Source organism: Embiotoca jacksoni, unplaced genomic scaffold (genome assembly GCF_022577435.1).
Source record: "Embiotoca jacksoni isolate LCO1_2020_lvr unplaced genomic scaffold, fEmbJac1.0.p SCAF_105, whole genome shotgun sequence".
Classification (NCBI taxonomy): domain Eukaryota; kingdom Metazoa; phylum Chordata; class Actinopteri; family Embiotocidae; genus Embiotoca; species Embiotoca jacksoni.
The window spans coordinates 54,489-76,988 of NW_027185236.1; the positions used below are offsets into that span (position 1 = coordinate 54,489).

A 22,500-nucleotide genomic window follows, 5' to 3' on the forward strand; every position below is an offset into this window, starting at 1 on the left:
CTCCTGTTCGCCAAACACACACACACACACACACACCAAAACATCCCGCCATTAATAAAACATGAATGTTCGCAATTTTCAACGTACTCATGTGAAACCGGCAGCTTATAAGGGAGGGGGGAGGGGGGAAGGGGGGGGGTTGTTTGTTGTTGTTTTTTGTTAATCTGCGGTTTGCGTTGCAGGCGTTTAACACTGCGTTTAATATGATGCGTATGTTTGTTAGCGTGTGCACGGTGGCGCTCGGTCATTCTGCACTTCTTAGTTCGACAAAACAGGTGATTTAAAAAGCAAATAAACGCCTTTTTATTTCACTCTCATCTTAGTTTGGCACCACGTCAAAAATATTCTTACAATACGGAATAAAAAGGCTTTTAAGTGTCGAATATATACTTCCTGGGTGACGTTAAGGACTGAGGCAGCAGCACAACCTTTGGCGTGATGTCATCGTACGTGCTAAAACGGTCATGTGACCGGCGAGAGAAGAAGAGCGAAAGAGAGCGAGGCGGGCGAGATCTGGTATTTTTTCCGCCGGTTAAATCAGGTCACTTTTAGGTGAATTCGGTTTTAATATGTCCGCCTTTAAAATATCAAGAAAAGTGTGAAAAACGCTCTTCGAAACTCCTCATATTGTTTAATTCACGTTGACCGGCAGCTTAAACTGAGCAGCTTTTAAATTACAAAAATTAAAATAAAAATAGATTTCAAGGTTTTCTACCACCGTCGAGCGTCAGGCAGCAACAATAATCAACCATGAAAGTCAGGTATTTTTTTTTTTTTTCCCACTAAACATGCACAAAAATAAAGTGTGGTTGGGTTTCCGCTGGGCTCTGCCAGGTGGCGCGAACATAACCGATGCATCTGCTCAGTCACCTCGAACCTTCCCATCTTTACTCGTCGCCAAGTTTTTTCCCCGCTGAGATTTTGTGAAATTCTGCTCTGAAGACTCGAGGTAACTGAAAAACACACCGTGCGCTCTGGCATCCGTACGAACACGCCACTTAGTATGCAGGGGAAAGAAAAACATTTTGTATGTTTAACTTAACGTGGGATGTCCAAAAAGTACCAGGATGTTCCTTTTTTTTTTTTTTTTTTTGCAGTCTGCAGGCCGAGCGTGCCACTCTGGCTCCGCCCACAAAAGCAAGAAGAGAAGAAGAGAAGAAGAAGAGGCATTAAAAAAGGAAACGTGCCACGCGACGGATGTGGGTCGAAGTTCAAGGTGCATTTTGCTGACAAAGCAGTTCATCCCGTGTGTACTTCGTAAGGGGAGCAGCGGGACGTGTACTAAAAGTCCCCCCCCCCCAAAAAAAAACAGCGCTCATGTAAATGCCTCCCGGCCAGAGTGTGAACGCAGGCAGGTAAACTTTTCACGACTCTTGCACCTCTCAGAAGAAATGCTGACACTGAAGAAGCATCCTGCAGTTTGTATTTGACTCCTCAGAAGAACCCGCTGCACCGATTTCCTCCTGCTGTTGTTCTTCTCTTTTTTTTCCCCCACCTTCACCCATCACCTCTCCGATCACTCCGTCTTCACCCCTTGGGCTCCGTGTTCTTCAGACATTCCCGCTCATGGCAAGGTCTGCCCTCCCTCCCTCCCTGCCTCCCTCCCTGCCTCCCTCCCTCCCTCCCTCCCGCTCCTACTTTTGTCTTCCTCCTCGCCGTCATCTAGTTATTTCTATCTCTTTCTCCGCCTTCATCTCTCTTACCTCGGGCTTGGTGGTGGTGGTGGGGGGAGAGGGGAGGGGGCTCAGTTGCCTGAACAATACAAATCGATCACTTAGAAAAGGAGGAGAGGGAAGGGCGGAGGAGGAGGAGGAGGAAGAGGAGACAGGGTGGGGTGAGATAAAAGACAGAAACAAAGACACAGCACCAAAAATAGCTGGGTTTTTTTTTTTACAGAGCGATTTAAAAACACCGTGTTGTCCGTCAGATGCTGTAAACTATCATCCCGGGCCCTCTGTCTTTCGCTTCCTGCCCTGCTCCTCCTCCTCCTCGACCCTGCAGGAGAGGATTGTGGGTAAGCGGACGGCGTCGAGCTTTTCACACGTGAATATTTAACGAAGGGGAGCTCATGAATAATTCAGAAAAGCAAGCAGCTGCGTTTGAGCCTAAGTGGACATGTGAGGAGCCCAAAAGCAGACCGAACCCGACTGCTGCCGCTCAGAGACTCTGGGAAAGAGAATAAAGAAAATAAAACACATCCTGATCCCAATATATTCTGCCACGAAACGTGTGTGTTTGCAACATGATGAACTACCTCCTGAAATGAAAAAGGAAGATGGAGGGGGCGTCCCGATGCAGCCTGCCTCCCTCTCTCTCTCTCTCTCTCCTATTTTCTGCACAACCACGGAGTGAAAAGCAAATAAAAAACCCCGGAGAGGATGACATCTCTCTGAACACCCTCTCCGTCACTCAACAGTTCAACCTCCACATCTCATTCCCCACATCTCCTCCTATTTTCATACCGTTTTCACGTGTCGCTCCCCTCCTCCCCTCCTCCTCCCCCCTCGGTCAGTTTGTTATCGGACTCCGCTCGGGACGCGCTGTTCCAGTTAAACGTGCTCTACCTGTGTGGGCTGCAGCCTCCAAATGCTCGCTGACCTGTTTTCGCGTACGACCCGACCACAACGCACAAACTGTAACACACCGACGGACGGATGGATGATGCTTTAAGAAAAAAAAAAAAGGAAATTAAAAAAGGGCTGTTTTCATAACAGAATTTATGATTAAATAAGAGCAATATCGGTCTTTATTTATAGGCCTGTGACGTTGTCATTTCATGTCTTTAGTCAGGCTTGTCATACGTTATTTTTCCGGGATGAGTGCGGCTATTTAAAGACGCCATCATGTGGAACGTGGCACACGACACGTGAACGAGGAGCCGCTTTTCATGCTGCTTTACCTGCAGGTTTTTTTTCATTCATCATGATGTGAATGACTAGAAAGAGAGTGTCAGTGGTTCAGGGATAAAAAAATATATATAATTAATAAAATTCTATAGATGAGACTTAATATCCCGGCGCACCAGCTGGTTTGTTACACTGAACCCATCTGAGAGGTCCTTCTTATTGGAAATGTTTGGAAAAGGGCAAAAAATTCAACATTTGGCAGATGATTGGACGAATCATCTTCAATTTCAACGAATCAGATCATTGAATAGTTGCTTCTCGCAGTCGTCGCACCTGAAGTACACCCGTAGCTGCCAACAGGCCCCCCCCCCTTAGTGGTTGGTATCAGTATTGCTCATTAACTCCGCCCCCCTTCTTGTTCGCAGATGGGTTGAACTAAAATATCAAAATACAACTCAAATTTTTCCCAAATTTGACTTCTGTCATGATTGTTTTTAAGTAGTTACTAGGTGCTACGTAAACTCTCTGTTTATTGGGGGGTTTTTTTTGCCCACAAAGGTTCCCATCATTCTTCAGGTGACGTTAAACAAGAGGTCTGCCCGTATCCGGCACCGTAACCATGGATACATAGATTACAACAAACCGGATGACTGTCAACGCTGAAGTCTAACTACGACGACGACATCTACACACACACACACACACACACACACACACACACACACTCAGCATGACAGGACATTGTGATCAAGTCCAACACTGTCGAACAAATAACCTCGTGACCTGCTCACTGACCCTCGGACATTAACGTCTGTGCTGGTGGTCTCGACATGACATATTTGTAGGTCTCTCTCCCTCCGTCTCCACACACACACACACACACACACACACACACACACACACACACACACACACACACACACACACACACACACACACACAAGAGGCCTCCGGGCTATGCTGTGCTGCTGTCTGCTAGTTTTAATAGTCTCCGCTGGACCGGACCGGACATCCGCGCTCAAGTAGAAAACGCAGCGTCCGGGGACGACCTCGTATCTCCGGACTCTCACCGAGCACCGCGATCCTTTAGGTGAACTCTGTGAAGTCGAGTTTCACCAGCCTACAGCGAAACCGCGGAAAAAGCTTTTGAAGTGCGGTGAAGTTGCAGCTTTTCACCTGAAGCGCCGCTTGATCAAATTTTCATCATAAAACATCTTTTTTAAAGCCGCTCTCTGCAAAAACATAACAAAGACTTCAGCCTTCACCGATCGGCCTTCTTTCTCGTTAGTAGCGGATACTGCTGGGAGAGATTGGTGATGTGTTTCGATCTTATCGACAGAAATGAGAAAAGTAGACACCGACTTTCTTTCCTTGTGCAAAAATGACAAAACAGAAACATATAAAAAAAATACGTTTAAAAGGGAGCGTTTGGCATCTTTTCATTCGAAAAAAGCTATAAAAACGGAATTAAATGGTATCCTGTCTCCTGTTTAATGCATTTATATTCACTGTAAGTGGATAAAACTATAGTATAGATAGTATAAAGGTTGGAAACAATGCAAATAAAAACTCTTAAACTGCAGTCAGATGCACTTTCTTGGTGCTCCGCCCAATTTGACTAAAGATTTTGAAGTTATTTGACCGACAGTATATTTACGCCAGTGCATATCGGTGCAGCCGGACCTGCAGAGGTGTAAATGTTCTGTTGAATCACCCCCTAAAGCGCCTCTAAATTGTCCACTGCACAGCGATTTCTCCTTCTCAATGCAAATGGAGGGAGGGGGGAGGGTAATCTGCGTCCACACTCAAAAACACCGTCCGCTCCACCTGCAGTGCATCGGAGCGTGCTCCAACTGTAATTGGCCATCGCATCGGTGACAGGGTGGTGGGGGGAGGGGGGGGGGTGGGCGGCTCCATTCATCACACACACACACACACACACACACACACACACACACACACACACACACACACACACCCCATCGTCGCCAACTCGGACCAATCTCTACCCCTCACTTTCCAATTTCTCCCCCCTCTCCCCCCATCACACACACACCCTCCCCTGCCTCCCTGTCTTTCTCCTCCTCCTCCTCCTCCTCCTCCCCCCCTCTCCCTCCCTCTCTGCTCCTTTTCCTCATTAAAGTGGGACCCAGGCAGTAGCGGTCACTGCCTCTCATTTATTTTCATTTGAAACTGGTGCAGCTCCACTGATCCTCTGGGGCTCCAGGAGGGAGAGAGCGAGTAGGATGGTGTCATTCTGATAACAACCGGCACACACACACACACACCTCGTGCACCCTCACACACACACACACACACACACACACACACACACACACACACACACACACACACACACACACACACACCTCGTGCACCCTCACACTCACACACACATGTACTCTATGTGCCACACACACACACACACACTCAAAAACACAAAGGGATGTGTATATGCATCCGCCTCAATTAGATGCACTTTCACACCCATTTCAATTCATTTCACGCACATATTCACACATTTCATGTACCTGCAAGCTCCCGTGCTCTCCCCCTTCAACCCCCCCCCCTCAACCCCCCCTCAGCCCCCCCGCCTTCACATGTGCACCGTCTGCCTTCAACCCCACCCTCCCTTGATTGTGCGATTTTGAGGTGATGATAGCAGGGTGTGAATCAGGGGCCAATGAATCTGCGGCCATTGTCACCTGTATGATTGGGAGTATTGATCCGCGCCTCGGTGGACGAGCGGCGCACGTGCGTTGCCCACAAAAAGTATTCGCCGAGGCGCCCCACCTCCCCCCCGCTTCCCCCCCACCCGTCGCATCGCCCTCACTTCCTGTACGTGTGTGTCCATGCATCGTATTAGAGTCGTGTTTGAGAGCGGCCCTGCCTGACACTCCTTGATTGAAAAGGTGCCGGGCAGATTAAATCGTTGTAGCGGGAGACGAGCTGCGGCGCGGCTTCGACGGCTGGTTTAGCAGATTTATAAAAAAAAAGAAAAAGAAAAAGAAAAAAGGCTGGAGGGGGGGGGGGGGGGGAGGGAAGGAGGGAGGAGTGGGGGAAGGAGGGAGGGGGTCGCTTTGACCCAACCGGGGGAAAAATGGGAGCGAGAGGCAAGCGACTCCAAACCAAATGCTCATATCTTTAATAGAAGACTAATATCCTCCACACCATTAGATAGGAACACTGTGTGGGGCGAGCGGGGGGGGGGGGGGACGCTTGGTTTAACTGCCAGCATATGCAGAAAGGGAACAAGAGGGGCGGAGCAAAAAAATAAAAAAGGGAATTCACAAAATCCTACTTTATCGACAATTCACCCAAAACTCCTCGGACACAAGCGGCGAGACAGGCGATAGATTTCTCACTTGTACTTCGGGCGCGTTGGGGTTCGAAGCGAAACAGCGGAGACTCGGGAGAGACATTAAAAGTGAAGAATCGATACAACAGAAGCCGACGCAGCCAGATCTTTAGGTCCGGAGTAGGAACTCTGCAGCCGGAGGGTCCGCTGTTATCGGCGCGCAGCTCAACAGCATCGTTTCCTGAGAACCTCCCCGTTAAACATTCACATGCTCCAAACTCCCCGCGGTCTGTAATGCAAGCTTTTAAAACCTGCAGCCGCAGAGCCAAAGCCAAGACGCTGGAAAGAAGCCACTCGAGCATTTTTGTCGAGACTTTATAATAAAAAAAATAAAAAAATAAAAAATAAAAAGAAGCTCTCCTGAGAGCAGCAAACAATGTTTTACTGGAGCGCTGATTTCACCAACTCCGAGTGAACTGATCTTTATGTGTAAAACAGGTGGATTTCAGCCTTCAGCTTTGATTTAAAGACGCAGTTTAACATCCACGTGGTGATCAACTTCAGAGACGCGTTGACTTTAATGTTCGGTGCGACAGTGATCGCCCGTCGGTTTGCGAACGGCCGCTACGAAGCCTCGAGTTCGGATTTTAGGCCGCCGCCACCTTTGGTAGTTCGGAGCAGGTCTGGATCAGGAAGTGACCATATTTGGACGAGCCGGGGTGAGGAGCTAGCGGCGGGACTTTAGCGCCGCCCGCGCCAAACACTTTTACATTAAAGCTCAGATTTCATCGTTTCATGTCATTTCCACTGTGCTGGAGGACCAGCCTAAAACAATGAAGACTCGTTCTCCCTTCACTCTTTCTGTACGCCTGGTGTGTTGGACGCTCTCCCGCTACAAATACACGACGTCCTCTGATGTACGACAACCACCACATGACCGAACCGTCCCACACGTGGGCTCGAAAACCTCGTTTCCGTCAGCTCTGTGCAGAAAAAAACCCGTTTTTTCAAAGTCGAGTTTTTACCCCAGAAATGTTTTTTTTTTTTTTTTTTTTTTTTTCCAAATGAAGCACACGCCTCAAAAAGCGGTTTCATTTGTCACCCAATGAAGCGTTCAGCGATTCATGCCGGTAAATTACGGTGCAATAAATTATTACCTGCAAAACATCAACGAAATATGTTGAGTCGATGGAAAACGAGTCAACCTCGGCGCGACTGTTTCTCACCATCGGGTGCGCCGGCAGACGCTCGTCTCAATCTTTTATGCAACAGGAGGGGAGTTCAGACAAAGTGTGACTGGCAGAGGGGGGGGGCGGGGGGGGAGGGTCGCTGGGAAATTTTGCAGCGACGGGAAGCTCAAAATAGAAAAAAGATGGGGAGAAATATGGGTGGAGAGGAAAGGGTTGTAGGTCAACTCCTGTTTAACTCCTCTTCGTCGCTTCCTCCTCCTCCTCTTCCTCCTCATTTTTTTCCCCACGGTTAAGCCGACATCTCTCCATCACCTTCCGCTCAGCCGTCATCGCTCCATTTGCGCATAAAACATGCAGGAAATTGTGAAGTCAAATAAAGACAAATTGAGGCTCGGTTAGTTGGAAAATGTCAAAGTCGGCTTCGGTTCGGCGCCTTTTGGTCTTAAAAACAAGGAGCCTGTGATCCATCTGGGCTCCAGCTCCTTTTCTCCTAATAAACAACCAGTGCCATATATATATATATTTATATGTATATATATATATATTTATATATATATATATATACATATATAAGATATAAGATATTTCCACTGGAGGCAATAAATACTGATAGTAACTGAAATCACATTGATTATATCCCTTTAGAGTTTCTAATGTTTTGAATCAAAAGTCTTGGGAATTTTTCTGCAGAAAAAAAAGTCCTCTAAACTCAATGTCAACAAAAGTAAACAATCATCTGAAAGTGATTATTCTCGGGTGAATTCACGACAATCTTTTAAATTTCAGCAGATAATAGTGTGTTTGTTTGTCGTACCAAGTTATAACATTGAAAAATAATGTATTTTTGTCACAATAAAAACATACTTTTGGATGTCAGATTTTTGTTGGGGGGGTATAAAGATGCTGAAGAATCAACAGTGAAACGCTGCAACTCTTGACACCACGGAAAAACAAATTTACAAAAAGAGTAAGAATATGAATCATCCATATTCATGTATATGTGGGCGGAATAATACAAAACTGTAAAATAGCTGAAAGGCAAACACAGCGACTGTAGGATAAACACTGTAAATAAAAACAACTGGAATGCGAATAAAGCCAAAGGTGAACGACACCGAAGAGCGAGATATTTAATTTAGAAAATAAAAAGCGGAGGAGAGAAGCTGTTAGCGGCTCCGTCTGGGTGTCAGACTGCTTCCTAATATTTCAGAGGGTTGAATAGACAGGAAGACAAAAAAAACAAGAAGAGCAGTACAAGCTTCGGATGTTCCACTCGACTGAGTAAACAGTTGGGGGAAAAGTAGTGAGAAACCTGCAGCCATCGAGCAGCCATTGTTAAGCTCCGCCCCCTCCAAACACACACACACACACACACACACACACACACACATACAAAAACACTCAAGGTACTTGATGATGCCAAACGACGCAACACCTTCGCTGGAAGTGTAACAACGCATGGAGGCAGCACCTGTCCTTTGTTAGGCTCCGCCCCCTCCAAACACACACACACACACACACACACACACACACACACACACACACACACACACACACACACACACACACAAACGCTCACAACCCTTAGTGCCAAAGTAACAACGCATAGAGGCAGCATCTGGGTCACGGGTACTCACATACGTGTGTGTGTGTGTGTGTGTGTGTGTGTGTGTGTGTGTGTGTGTGTGTGTGTGTGTGTACCTGAGCAGCAGCTCGTCGGTCCTCGTGGATCCTGCAGCCGGGGGGCAGCACGCCGCATCGACACACACCCTCCCCACAAAGCTCAGCTCAGACGAGTGCTCCAACATCACCGAACACAAAACAAGTGCACCTTATCGAGCTGCAAGCTGCTCCCTTTCTCTTTCTCTTCTTCCTCTTCTTCCTCTTCTTCCTCTTCTTTCTCTTCTTTCTCTTCTTCCTCTTCTTCCTCTGTCCTCTTTCTGTTTTCTGTCTCTCACTTCCTGTTTTTGTTCCTCTGCCGGTCCAACGAGCTCTCTGCTCCTCCGTCTCTCTCCTCTAGCTCGCCTTGCTCCCTTTTTCTCTCACGTAGAAACAAGCGCCCCCCCCTCCTCTTCCTCCCCCCCTCTCCCCTCTCCCCCACCTCCTCCACCTCCCCCTCCACTCTCTCTCTCTCTCTGGTAGAGCAGCAGAGCAGCGGAGACCCCGCTGGCTCGCCTCGCTGAAGTAAATCCCCTGTGACAGCTCAGCTCATGTTGTTATGTTGTGGGCCCTATTTGAGTCTAATACTACAGCTCTGGAACAACCGAGCTCCCCCCGGTTCCGGGGCTCCGGAGCTCCGGACCGCCGGGCGTCGGCCCACGAGTCCGGCACCGCGCCCCAACAAATGCCCAACAACTCGTGTTCACCGCCGCAGCAGCATCTCCCGTGTGCATTTGAGCTCGGCTCGGCTCGGCTCGGGGTGGAAAAATAAACCGAAACCTAAACTCTCGGCCTTTACCGCCGTCTCATGAAGATTTTATGAGGTAAATAAATCGTGTGCGTCGCAGCGAAGTTGTATTGAACCGATGGAAAGAAGCCAAGTTCCGAAGCAAAATCAAGTCAAGTCGGGCGCCGAATGTCGACAGTCTATTTAAGAGGGAGCATAAATAACCTCCAGTATGTTAGTGGATCATAAAGATATTTCTCTGGCGTGACTCCCGCTCCCCTCCCTCCCCCGACCGGCTCTGGTGCCACGAGTTTTAACAAATCTGGATTCAATTGGTGCAACAACAACAAAAAATGTGTGAAATCAGATTAAAAATGTGTTTTTGTTAAAAAAAAATTATCAGCAGCAGCATCGATTTCGAAAGTTAAGAAGCTTTTCACAATGTGATCCTCAAATATCAAGCAAATGTTTGGCAGTCTATTCTCCGCAGCAAAAAACAAAAACAAAAGAATAATAGACTAGATTTAATACATTACGGACATTATGGGCTGCATGAAAACAGGTGACTTGAGTAAATATCCATAATTCCTGGTGTTAATCTCATCTCGTCCCTCGAAGAGTTTAGTTTAGTAATTCCCGTCTTCACTAATTTACTCGTCCCGTTCTTGCTCACCTTATGCTTGTGAGAAGAAATGTTTGTTTATTCTCCAGAGAAAAAGCTCTCGACGAAAAAACAGAAAGAAAATGATAAAACTGAGTCACTTCCTCCATCACGCAAACTAGAAAACATATTAAAAAAAAAAAAAAAAAAAAAAAAAAAAATATATATATATATATATATATATATATATATATAAATGAAAAAAATGATAACTGTCCTTTTCAGTATCCAGCCTAAAAAAAACAACAACTATAATTTGATTTATGAAATTCATTTATGATCTGAATCAGTTTAACTGCTGCTTTATGTACTCTCTTTGTTTACAGCTCTGACCCCTCCCCCCACCCCCCACTTCCCCCCCCACCCAGGTGTCCCGTTGTAACTGGGCCGAGGCCTCCTTGCTGCGGGTATATACAGGCGCCGTTGCTTTTTCGGCCTGGCTTGCTCTCTCCGGAGAGGTGGCCCGGTCCAGCGGATCGTGGCCCGGCCCAGACAGGCATGTCTCGGTGAGTTGCCGTCCCGAAGGAGGCGCTGCCAGAGCCGGCTTCCGGGTACCTGGCACATCACGGCTTCTCCCCCCCCGCCCCCCCCTTCCCCACTCCACTCAACCCCACTCCACTCGACCCCACTCCACCCCACCCACCCATAGGAGGCTTGTGGCTGAAGATGCAGGCAGGGAGCTGCCGCTGATTAAAAATTCATCTCTCTGTTTATTATGATTTATGCATGTTTCACTGAGCCAGGAACGGGGAAAGAGAGAGGAGAGGAGAACAGCTTCATTAGTGCATATTGTGTGTGTGTGTGTGTGTGTGTGTGTGTGTGTGTGTGTGTGTGTGGCAGGTGTGTGTGTGTGGCAGGTGGGGGGATAGTTAAAATTATGGATTGTACGTGAGCGTCATTAGAATGTTTGGCATACGGGGCAAAAATCGTCCGTCTTCACAAAAACACCTGCATTTCACTGGAAAACAACAACAACAATTGAGAATCCTAAATTATCCGGCGCGCTCGGGCCACCGGCATTAAAACGCAGCCGGCACTTCAGCTAACTTCTGACTTAATTACCCGTTCCCGCCTCAGTTATTTACCGTTCGAATTGGATCGGCGTCGCATTTTGTCCCCCCCCCCCCCCCCCCCTGCCCCCACCAAAAAACAACAACAACAAAAAAAAAAACTGATGGCAGGTGAGCGGGTGGGGGGGGGGGGGGCAAATATTGACACGAAAGAGAACGGGGGAAAAAAGCGGCGAATAATTTTTTTTTGATAAACCGTTGAATGTACCTTTGTTATGTCTTATTGTTTTTATGTAGCATGTCACACAAAGCGTGAAATAGACACGCCGGTCCACTGCAGCAAAATGTGAGATGGCCACGCTTAGGCGTGACAGTTACACGTTTTGAAAGCGTGAAACTTACACGCACGGAAATGAAAACCTTTTTTTCTTGAGTTGTTGTTTTTTTGTTTCCTAACCACAACTATATGCTAAAATTCAATATCTGTAAACCACACGGCTCAAAAGCGTGCGGTAGGTTTCATCAATTATAATCCACCAGAAGAAAACGTGTAACTTTCACGGCCCTAGATAACCCCAAAGCGTGACTCTCTCACGCTTTTTCGCTGTAGCGGACCGGCGTTGTCTATTTCCTCGCTTTTTGCCGTGACAACCGGCGGTTGTGTCATCTGACATGATGCTAAGTGACACACTCCCGTGTTTCGCCACCCCTTTTTCCTTCCGTCCTCCGCCTCACTAGTCTTTGGAATCACATGTCACACGGGTTTGGTGAAAGCGTGCATTTTACATGATCGTCTGATGGCTGAAACCAAACAGCTGACGTGTGAAGCCGCCCACGTGGACAGCTGATCCCGCCGTTCGCTGTCCCCCTCCTCCCCGCGATCCTGTCAAGAACGCTGCTTACAGTTTGATCCAAATGCCTCTCCAGGTGAAAGACTTCTGGTCACATTATTAAATCTTCCACTGATCTAATCAGAAGACAGCAGCTGCCTTCAGGGGTCATGGGATTTAGAGGTACAAAGCCAAAGGCACCTGGATTTGCTGAATAAAACATCAAATGCGGTTAAATAGATAAAAAATAAAAAAAAAAAGTGAGTGGAGGGACCGGGGGGGGGGGGGGGGCAGTAACTCTCCAGGACAAACTGCAACAACTGTTTAAAGGCAGGCGACATATGGCAGCGTCTGGGAGAGACAGAAGCTTTGGGGTTGAAGTGAAGCGGAGAAGCGGTACCACCTCACAGCGGGCCCGAATCCAGCCCCGTTTTCAAAAGCCTGCTTTTTTTTTTGTGTTTTATAACTTTGAGCCCCCCCCCCAGCCCCGCGACATCATGCCTTCTGAAAACGAGCATCTTGTTTTTGTCATTCACGGGGAAACACACACACACACACACACACACACACACACACACACACACACACACACACACACACACACACACACACGGGACGCAGTAACTCGAGGCCACGGCTCCGAACCGAGCAGTCGCTTTTTTAAATTGTGTTTACGATTTAATGACCTATTTGCGTTTGTTGTTGTTTTTTTTTGTTTTTGTTCCCGAGCACCCGTCCTCTCTCTCTCTCTCCCTCTCTCTCTGTTTCCTCTCTTCCTGGTCGCTCCCTCTCTCTTTGTGTCTCTCGCTCCCTAACACGCTCTGACAGCGAAAGGTCAATGCCCATTGGCTACATGGGGGGCACTGAGTGATGCAAGGGGGGGATAGGGGGTTGTCATGGTAACGTGCAGGGCATTGGTAACGAGCGAGGATGCAGGATGCTTTTTTTGTGCCCAAAAAAAAAACACCAAAAAGAAACGAAGGCTTAGTGATCAAAAGACTCCACGAGCTCTACTCGGACCGGGGAGGGGGGGTCGGAGGAGACGCCCGTTTTAATGGTCCGGCAGCTCACGGTTCAACGGGGGGGGGGGGGGGGGGGGGGGGAGTCAGGAAGTCACGCCAGTGGAGGCAGATCTGCATGTGAGAGTCTGACAGAGACGGTCGGTGGCGAGCAGCTCTGTTGTGTCTGTGAGCCGGCATTCTGCTGAGCTTGGCTTCACATTAATAAAAGAGGGATTACCAAAAGTCTGCAGGCTCCTCTCAGGCCTCCCCCCCCCCCTTCTCCAGCCGAGAGAGGGGTTCACCCCTTCCTGCCATCCTTCTTCTTCCTTCCCTCCCTTTTTTTTTTTTCTTAACTCTCCTCGGCATGCTGCTCACGTTCGTCCCATTCAAGAAAAAAAAGCACCAAAAAAAAAAAACACTCTCATCTGCCTTTTCCTCCCTGTCTGTCTCCATCCCATTTCTCTCCACTCCAAGTACAGGAGTGGGGGGTGGGAGGTGGGCTAAGGGTGTGTGTGTGTGGGGGGGGGGGGGGGGGGGCGCACCAAAACACAGATAAATTATTTAGATTCTTCTTTTTCCCCAAAGAGAGAGAGAAAAAAAAAAAAAAAAAAAAAAAAAGCTTGACTCTGCAGTTTGAAAGAAAAGGGGGAGGAAGGAGGAGGGGGGGGGGAAGTCAGAAATAAAAATTGCATTAGATACAAGATTTCGCAATCAACCGGGCGATATGAAGAATTAATCTTATCTTCCGCCGGCACACGCGGCACAAGTAGGAGAGAGCGCCTCCGAAGACTCGGAAGATGACAACGGGACAAATTCGCCTTTTCCATTACGCCGCCATTCATCCATTGTGACGGCGGACACCGAGCGATAAGCGGACGTATTGTTGCCGTTGACAATGTCATTACGGGACGGTAAACAAGCGACAAGGAGCAAAGGGGAGGGAGTGGGGGGGGGGTGAGGGGGGGGGAGGGTTTGGGGATGAAACTGGGCGGGGCCAGAAGGTCACCGAGACAATCTGTGAGTGAAAGGATGCAAAGACCCCGTGGGACAGATAAGACTCCTCTTCTTCTTCATCTTCTTCATCTCTTTTCTCTCTCTCTCTCTCTCTCCAAAGCCAAGGACGGGCGTCTGCTTTCGGACAAAGCCCCGGCGCCGCCGCGTAATCAACTCCTCCGTACTCCGGCAGCGGCGACACAATCTTCCCTGGAGGTCATCCACGGGAAGAGGCTTAGGAGGCACGGCGGCCGCGGGATCATGGGCTATTAAGATGGGAAAATAGGATGACATTCGTCTCGGCCTCGCCGCCCTCCCCCCCCCTCTCCCCTCCTCCCCTTCTCCTCCACAAAGTGTGATATATATATATATATATATATGTGTACAAACATGAACGCCTGATTGATGCCAGCAGATGTTTGAGAGGACGCGGTGTTTATCATGTGTGTTTTTTTGTGTTTTTTTAAATTCACAGCTGCTGTTCAGTTGAAGGGGAATTTACCTGAACTCAAATGACCCCAAACAAGACGGCGACGTGTGCGGACGACGTCCAAGTCTTAAGGCCAAGTCTGAGGTCACCAACAAGTCCAATCACGTCCCTTCACAAGCAAACTGCGAAACATCTGAAGGGACCACCGTCCTCTCAACGGGTCCTTGAACCGGCATTAGACCCGTCTTTAAAACTCCTCTTTAAAACAAACAATATTAAAAGAAAATCAATCGCCCACGTGCACGCCGCCGCGCTCCGAGTGGACTCCAGAGACGAGCCCAAAGAGAACGACTCGGAGCTCGTGGTATCTTCCGGGCAGCATTCAGGCAGCTTTCTCTAAACGATTCTTGACATTTCAACGAAGCGAATGCGTCGGTTCAACTTTTGTCTCTCACACAATGCTGACTGCGGCATGAAAACTTTCCTTAAAACTGCAACGAAAAAAGCTTTAAAACCACGATCGGGAAGCAGAAAAAAAAAACAAAAAAAACATCTTCCACGTCCAAAACCGAACGAGCTGCGGCACATCCATCATCAGAGCCTTACACCCCCCTCCCCCCCCCCCCACCCTCCACCACCACCCCCACCACACACACACACACACACACACACACTCTCCCAGCAGGTTGGCTGAGTACGGAGGTGGCAGGAGTGGTCCTGTTCCATTTGCAGACATTAGCACGGGGAGATTAATTTGTCCCCTTCCATTAAGTGGGAAAGCGGGCCGTCATGGCGGCTCAATTATCCCTCAACGAAAAATAAAAACACCGCAAACACACAGAGGAGCCCGTCGAAAAAATATAATAAGCACCGGGTTAAAAAAAAAAAGAAAAAAAAAAAGCGTGCGTATCATATGGATACGTGCAGGTATTGTTTGCATCTCGGTAGCCGGGGGAGAGGAGGTGTGTCGGGTCAGGGGTGGGTGGGGTGTGCGGGGGAGGGTGGGGAGGGGGGGGGAGGGCGCTCTCCTGCGGCTGCCTGACAGCTAATTAATGTCAAAACAAAAAAAACTCTATCTGCATTTTCTACGTCTAATATTCAGCAGAGTACGGAAACGGAGCAAGAAGAGACGACACGAGAGGGGAAGAGAGAAAAGAGGGATGAAGGGAGATAAAGCTTGTTGTTGTTGTTGTTGTTGTCGTCGTCGTCGTCGTCGCCTTTCCCGCCACTAACTCCTCTTTTGTGAAGATTTTTTTCCGACTTCATTAGAATTATAATGAACATCAGCGTTCGGCTTGCTGAAATATTTTTGGCTCCTCGGAAAAAAAATAAAATAAATAAAAACGACAAAAAAAAAAAAAAAAATTGAACACACAAGCAAATCAATTCTAATCTGCCCATTATGCCTGTTTTCTGGGTCGTATAATGGGCCGCACTGTATAGGCAGGCGCCACTGTGCATGTCGCGGGGCGGGGGGGGTAATAAGCCCCCAAAATTAGGAGGATCGTTTGTCATCATTTCCTCGACGTGGTTACATATTGTGGAAAAAAAAAAAAAAAATCTATTTCATATCGACGTCGCCGGGCCTCCTGACGGCGCATTGATGGAGCGAGAGACAACGGCATGACGGTGGTGATGTTAACACCGCAGCGCAGCCGTGAGGAATGTAGGTGTGTGTGTGTGTGTGTGTGTGTGTGTGTGTGTGTGTGTGTGTGGGTTGTCGTGCTCCGCCGGTGTGATGATGTTGCTGTGTAGTGAGACTCACTAATTGGCTCACCTGTCTCTCAGCCATCTGGAGCCTCTCAAAAAAAAACAACAACAACAAAAAAAAACTATAAAAAAAAACAAAACACGTCACGCCGAGTTCCCCCGACGTCCCACACACACACACACACACACACACACACACACACACACACACACACACACACACACACACACAAAACACGGAGAAGATATATGTATTTTTTTGTTCCCACTTCTCGATCCTGTTACTGAATGAGTATTTTGCTCGGGGGGGGGAAGTGATTTCGGGAAACGAAAACAAAGCCGTGCGTCTCTTTAACGCCGAGCGGTACGATAATCACACCCCGACGATTAACGCGATCGGGATTCATTGCGGCGGCGGCGGCGGCCATGTTTCCGAAGAAGAAGGTGGAAGTCGGTAGCGAGAGAGGGACGTTAATAACGAAGCGCTGGGTTACGAAAGACTTTCAGCTTCCTGCCCACCTCAGAGAGCATCAGCTGGAAGAGAAAACAGTCCGCTGTCCCAGAAAACCCTGGGGCACGCCGCACTGCCTGCACATGTGTGTGTGGGTGTGCACGTGTGTGTGTGTGTGTGTGTGTGTGTGTGTGCGTTCGTGTGGGATGATTTAAAGGCCGACAGAACATACGGGGGTCAGAGTGTGTGTCTGGTTACCGCGGCAACGGCTCGGCAACGGCTCGGCAACAAAGCAAACGAATATAAATATCAAGCGAGCTAAAAGTCCCATTGTATGATTAAAAAAAAAAAAAAAAGACAAAAAATGTGTAAATAATACAATAAAAGTAAATAAGTAAAAAAAAAATAGCACAGCAAATAATCATATAGTACTACTATTATATTTAGTGATATAAATATAATAGCATGAATATATGTTTGATAGAGTACAGTAGCAGTATCAGGAGTACTATCTATAAAATATATAAATAAATACTTTATAAAAACATTTACAAATATAATATAACAAATTCACAACACCGGGGTAATAATAATTCGTAATTGGAAATGACAAAAATAAATAAAGTCAAATTTGCTGGGATTGGTTCTGAAAACTAATATTGCTATTATTATTGCTTTTATGGAACGACCAGCAGTAATAAAGGTTGTGTGTGTGTGTAAGTGTGTTTGTGTAAGTGTGCATGTAAGTGTGTGTGTGTAAGTGTGTGTGTGTGTGTGTGTGTGTGTGTGTGTGTGTAAGTGTGTGTGTGTGTGTGTGTGTGTATAGAGTTTTATTCTCAGTACCCAATGTGTTCCAGGTCAATGGTCTGAATCACACATAGAGAAGCCAGCCCCTCCTGAGCCACTGTATGTTTCACCTGCCACCCTGTGTGTGTGTGTGTGTGTGTGTGTGTGTGTGTGTGTGTGTGTGTGTGTCCACAAATTGAACCCCTGTGCCACTCTGAGGAAAAAAAAGAAGAAAAAAAAAACGCTGCTGAGGAAGTGAAGGGAGAAAAGATCTGTAAAAGTCCATCCAGCTCTCAGCACACAGACCCCCCCCTTCCCCTTACCACCCCTCCCCACACACACACACACTGTCACACACACTGTCACACACACTGTCACACACACTGTCACACACACTGTCCCCTCCCTGTCATTAGCAGCGCTTCATAATTCATGTGTTTAGATGAAATATGGATGAACAGCGAGCGCGACACCAGCGCAGCCTCCCACAATTAAAACCCCAACGAGAATTTTTAATCCCACTTCTCCTGCTGCGACATTTTCAGTGCTGAATGTTGGAGATGTGTGTGTGTGTGTGTGTGTGTGTGTGTGTGTGTGTGTGTGTGTGTGTGTGTGTGTGTGTGTGTGTGTGTGTGTGTGTGCGCGACCAAGTGAGAAAACAAAGACAAAAGCTATTTTCTCAATGGCGAGTAATTGACTTCCTCTCTTATCTCCGGCGGTGTTGGAAGCAGTTCGTTCTGGTTTGGCCTGCTTCCATCTTTAAAGGCTGGTTATGACTCCGCCCCCTCCACTAAACACACCAAAATGTAATCACCTGATCCCCACTTTGGTCACGTGGAGACACCTTAGCTATATTATGGAAGCTATGCGAGTTATTATTTTGTCAGACGTTCTGATCCCGAGGTCGAGACGAAGCTTTCACGCTCGAGTTTTAGATGACAGAAGCGAATAAAACGTGAAATCTGCGATGCTCGATGGGATTGGACGTAAGTGACGAGATAAGTTGGGTGCTATAAACGAAGGCACTTTATAGACTATAAGGTTGTAACGTTACACCAGGCTGCTACTCGGAGAGAACAACGCCCAGCGGGGAAGTCCTTCATGAGACTATCTGACTGCTCAAGTCTCCATAGTTACGTTTTAGATTTAAGCGCCCTCTAGTGGTCGCACACGAGAACCGCAATCTGGTGTCTCGGAGAAGTTCGCAGTTCAGATGATGTTCTTATATAGCGAGAATTTTTCCGAATACAACAGCGGACTTTGTCGTAGCTGATGTTTGCTTCCCGAGATTTACTGTTGCCATCATGACGAAAGTTGCGCAACTTTAAGGGAGGCAGCAACTTCAACGCAACACGGCTCAAATTACCTTTTTAACCCAAACCATGACATTTCCCTTCCCCTGGCCAAGTAGTTTTTGTGTCTCAATCTAAACAGAGGGGCTTATGGGTAACGAGTCGAATGGGGTCAGAGGCCTTATCGGAGGCAGCCCCTGGTGGCCCTCGGTGGTATTGCACTTTAAGGAAGTTCTGCAGCCTAAGACCAAATGACCTCCATGTTCGTACGGGTTCGAGGCCTCGCCATGTTGCATCTCCAGCCTGTGACATCACCATCGCGGTATCTTTACGTTTTGCTTTTGGTGGAAGCTCTGGCGTCAAACGTGTTTCCAGAAAGTCTTCTACGCCGCAGCTCTCGCCAGAAAATGCGGGATAAACTAAAAGCTCAGGAACGGAGACTTTAACGGCGTTTTCCTGTAGCGAGCAACGCTCCAGCCGGCGTCTTCTGACTGCAGTGAGCCAGTTCCTGCCTCATAAATATTCAGACGGAGGGAATACTGAGGTGGAGGCGGGGCCAGGAGCGGCGCATCAGGCAGCCACCGTAGCAAAGGGACCGCTGTTGTCATGTGGCAACCGGGGAGGCAATAACGGACGCAGCGTACCGGGACGCCACATTGTGTGAATCCCTGTAATTACAGTCTCGGCTGTCTATCTGGGGCCTCGGCTCCGTAAACAGGAAGTGTGAGTGAGCGTTTGTGCATCTCACACACACACACACACACACACACACACACACACACACACACACACACACACACACACACACCTGCAGCTCTCACGCCAAAGAGGAACTGGAGGCTTTCAGAGAGCCGTTGTATCTGTTCCACTCGCGAGCTTCTGATATTCATACTCTAATCAACGCTGGTTTACTGCAATTTGTGTATTTTGTGCGTGCGTGCGCACGTGTGGACGCGCGCGACGCCGTGTGTGTGTGCGACGCCGTGTGTCCCCCCCCCCCCCCCCCCCCCCGTCTCGGGAGGTCATGTCAGCGCCAATAGCAGGTTTGCGGCTCGTAATGACCGACGCTGAAAGGCATCGGCGGAGCGACTCTTTGCTAATTATCAGCTGTGTGCCTTCAAAGAACATTATCGGGACAAAGACCTGCAATTATACACACTCACGCACACAATCCCCCCTCGCACCCTTCATCACCCCTGTTTCCGGCGTCAACTATTTTCCTCCTCCCGAACTGTCTTCTTCATCTTCTTCTTCCTCTTCCTCATCTCCATCCTTTTTTCACACCCCTCTTTCTCCCCCCGTCTTTTCCAGACGCTTTTCATTTCCTGTCATCCCTTTATCTCTCCCCATCCTCACCCCCCAATTCCTATCCCTATCCTCCCTTTCAGCTCCCTTGTTTCCATTTCTCTCTCCCCCTCCTCTCCTCCTCCTTCCTCCTCCTCCTCCTCCTCCTCCCATCTCCTCTTCTTCCTCCTGGCCCAAAACAGACACTTAAATAACGAGCCGGGTGTCAGTCAAACCGCCAGAGAGCTTCATTAGAGGAGGAGAGCGCACAGGATCAAATTATACGCCCAGTTCTCTTTTGTGTGATTGTGTGTGTGTGTGTGTGTGTGTGTGTGTGTGTGTGTGTGTGTGTGTTTGCAGGGGATTGTGGGGGGTCGGCGGTGATGGAGGAGGAGGAGGAGGAGGAGGTGGTAGTGAAGGCAGAGAGGAAGTAAACACACGTTCCGGAATGACGCAGCTGTGTGGCGGATTAGCGTGTAACACACAGCGTTCGTCTGTGTGTGTGTGTGTGTGTGTGTGTGTGTGTGTGTGTGTGTGTGTGTGTGTGTGTGTGTGTGTGTGTGTGTGCGTGTGTGTGTGAGCTCATGCGACAGTCGCAGCCTCGCCTATTTTCTCCAATCAGACAGGAAAAACAAAAGCAAACTATTTTGCCTAATTATTCACAGCCACAGTCGTCGTCTCCGTCTTTTTTTTTTTTTTCTTTCCTCCCTCCGTGTTCTTTTGCTTCGTCTCGTTCCGGTTTTCTGAGCTGAGCTGATTTACCTGCTGCGTTTTTATTTATTTTTTACCTGTGAATACCGTCAGACTGATACAACACAGAGACTTTATCATCGAAAAAATCTACATCATCCCAATTCTGTTACGAGACAACGATGCAGACGGTCGGAGAACTGATCCTCCACCGTCGTCCTTCTGCACATTTAAATCCCTCATTTCTGGGTTGAACTGATTAAGAACGATTAATAATTTTTTTTTTTTTTTTTAAAAGTCAAAGTTACACGTGAAATCTACTTAAAGGAACACGTCGTCGGTCGGACGCGATTCGGCCCATTAAAATCACATATTCTTTACATTACTGCAGAGTATTCCCCCCCCCCCCCCAAATACACCGCAAAGTTTTTAAATGGATTTTGGTAGTTTCCATTAGATCCAGTTCATTTCACTACGGGATAAAATAAATAAATAAGTCATCTCGCAGAGACTTAAAAAGTCTCTCACGAGGGGGTAATCCATCACAGCCAACATTTCATCACCTAGATTTCATTGTTTTGTACCGTAGAAGGAAATAACTGCTTTTAAAAGAGATCCAACTTCCGTCTTTATTGTCTGTCTGCTAAATTTATATTTCTCTCAACACGCTTCGTAAATGCAGTTGCAACTAGGCAGTAAGAAAAATGTTGGCGGATCCTGTTGATGCGTTATAGAGCCTCTAAATGTTCACGAGACGTTTCTATTCTTCGGCCCTTGGTGGGATAACCGCTCGTTAACGCTCGCTCCTGCAGCTCCTGCTAATGTAATATTTATTGGCTTTTGCAACAGTAAGCATTATCTGTGATCGTAATTCAGATCTTAAAAGCATCATAGGAGGAGACGAAAAGTTGTTTTCCGACTCCCCCCGATCTCTCTCTCCGTGTTGTAAAGGAGGAGGATGGAGGAGGAGGGGGGAGGAGGGAGGAGGAGGAGGGAGGAGGAGGGATGGGCGCTGATGGTTTTTCAGGGCAGGATATTCATCCTTTTCCTGTTAACTATGCAACAGATGAGAAATAGGTATTGCTATTTTAAGACTGGCCCTTATTTAAACCACCCCCCACCCCCCCACGCCCCCCCCCTCTCCCCTCGCTTGATGTGTCGCTCTGTCGCCGAAGGGTTTAGTTTAATGACCCTCCTCGGCCATAGATCTGAGGCGCGTCACATCTCTCCTTTCCAATCCCCCCCTCCCCCCCCACCACCCCGTCTTGTTCTCTCTGGCCTTTATTTCTTCGTCTCTCTCTAACAGCGACCTCGTCTCATCTTCCTCCTGCCCTTCTACGAGTCCCCCCCCCCCCCCCGACCACCACCCACCCCCATGATTCAACACCACTCCCGGGGTTGATGTGTTCTGTACTCGGAGTAACACCTCACAGCAGATGAGGGCCAAAGGGAAGAAGAGAAGGAGATGAGAAAGTAAAAGACGATGCGGTACCTTTGTATCGGTCCGGAGAGGTCGCTGGCGTCCTGCCTGCAAGACAAGAGCAGAAAGAGATGGTTTAAAAAAAATGTACAGCACGAAAAACCATTTACTTGTTTACATGTTTACAAAGATCAACAGCTTATTCTCTCATCGTACGCTGAT

General features: G+C 48.0%; 1 protein-coding gene across 2 annotated transcripts in view; it reads right to left on the bottom strand.

Annotated features, from left to right (window-relative positions):
• The window catches only part of LOC138214328 (CUGBP Elav-like family member 2), a 110,821-nt gene that overhangs the window by 49,072 nt on the left and 39,249 nt on the right, over positions 1–22,500 (bottom strand). The window contains exon 2 of one of the 2 annotated variants that reach the window (XM_069175876.1): positions 22,351–22,386. In XM_069175876.1, the coding sequence (XP_069031977.1) occupies positions 22,351–22,386 (36 nt within the window). Of the gene's footprint in view, positions 1–9,035; positions 9,393–22,350; positions 22,387–22,500 lie in introns of those variants that run through there. The other variant, XM_069175868.1, reaches the window with a different exon arrangement.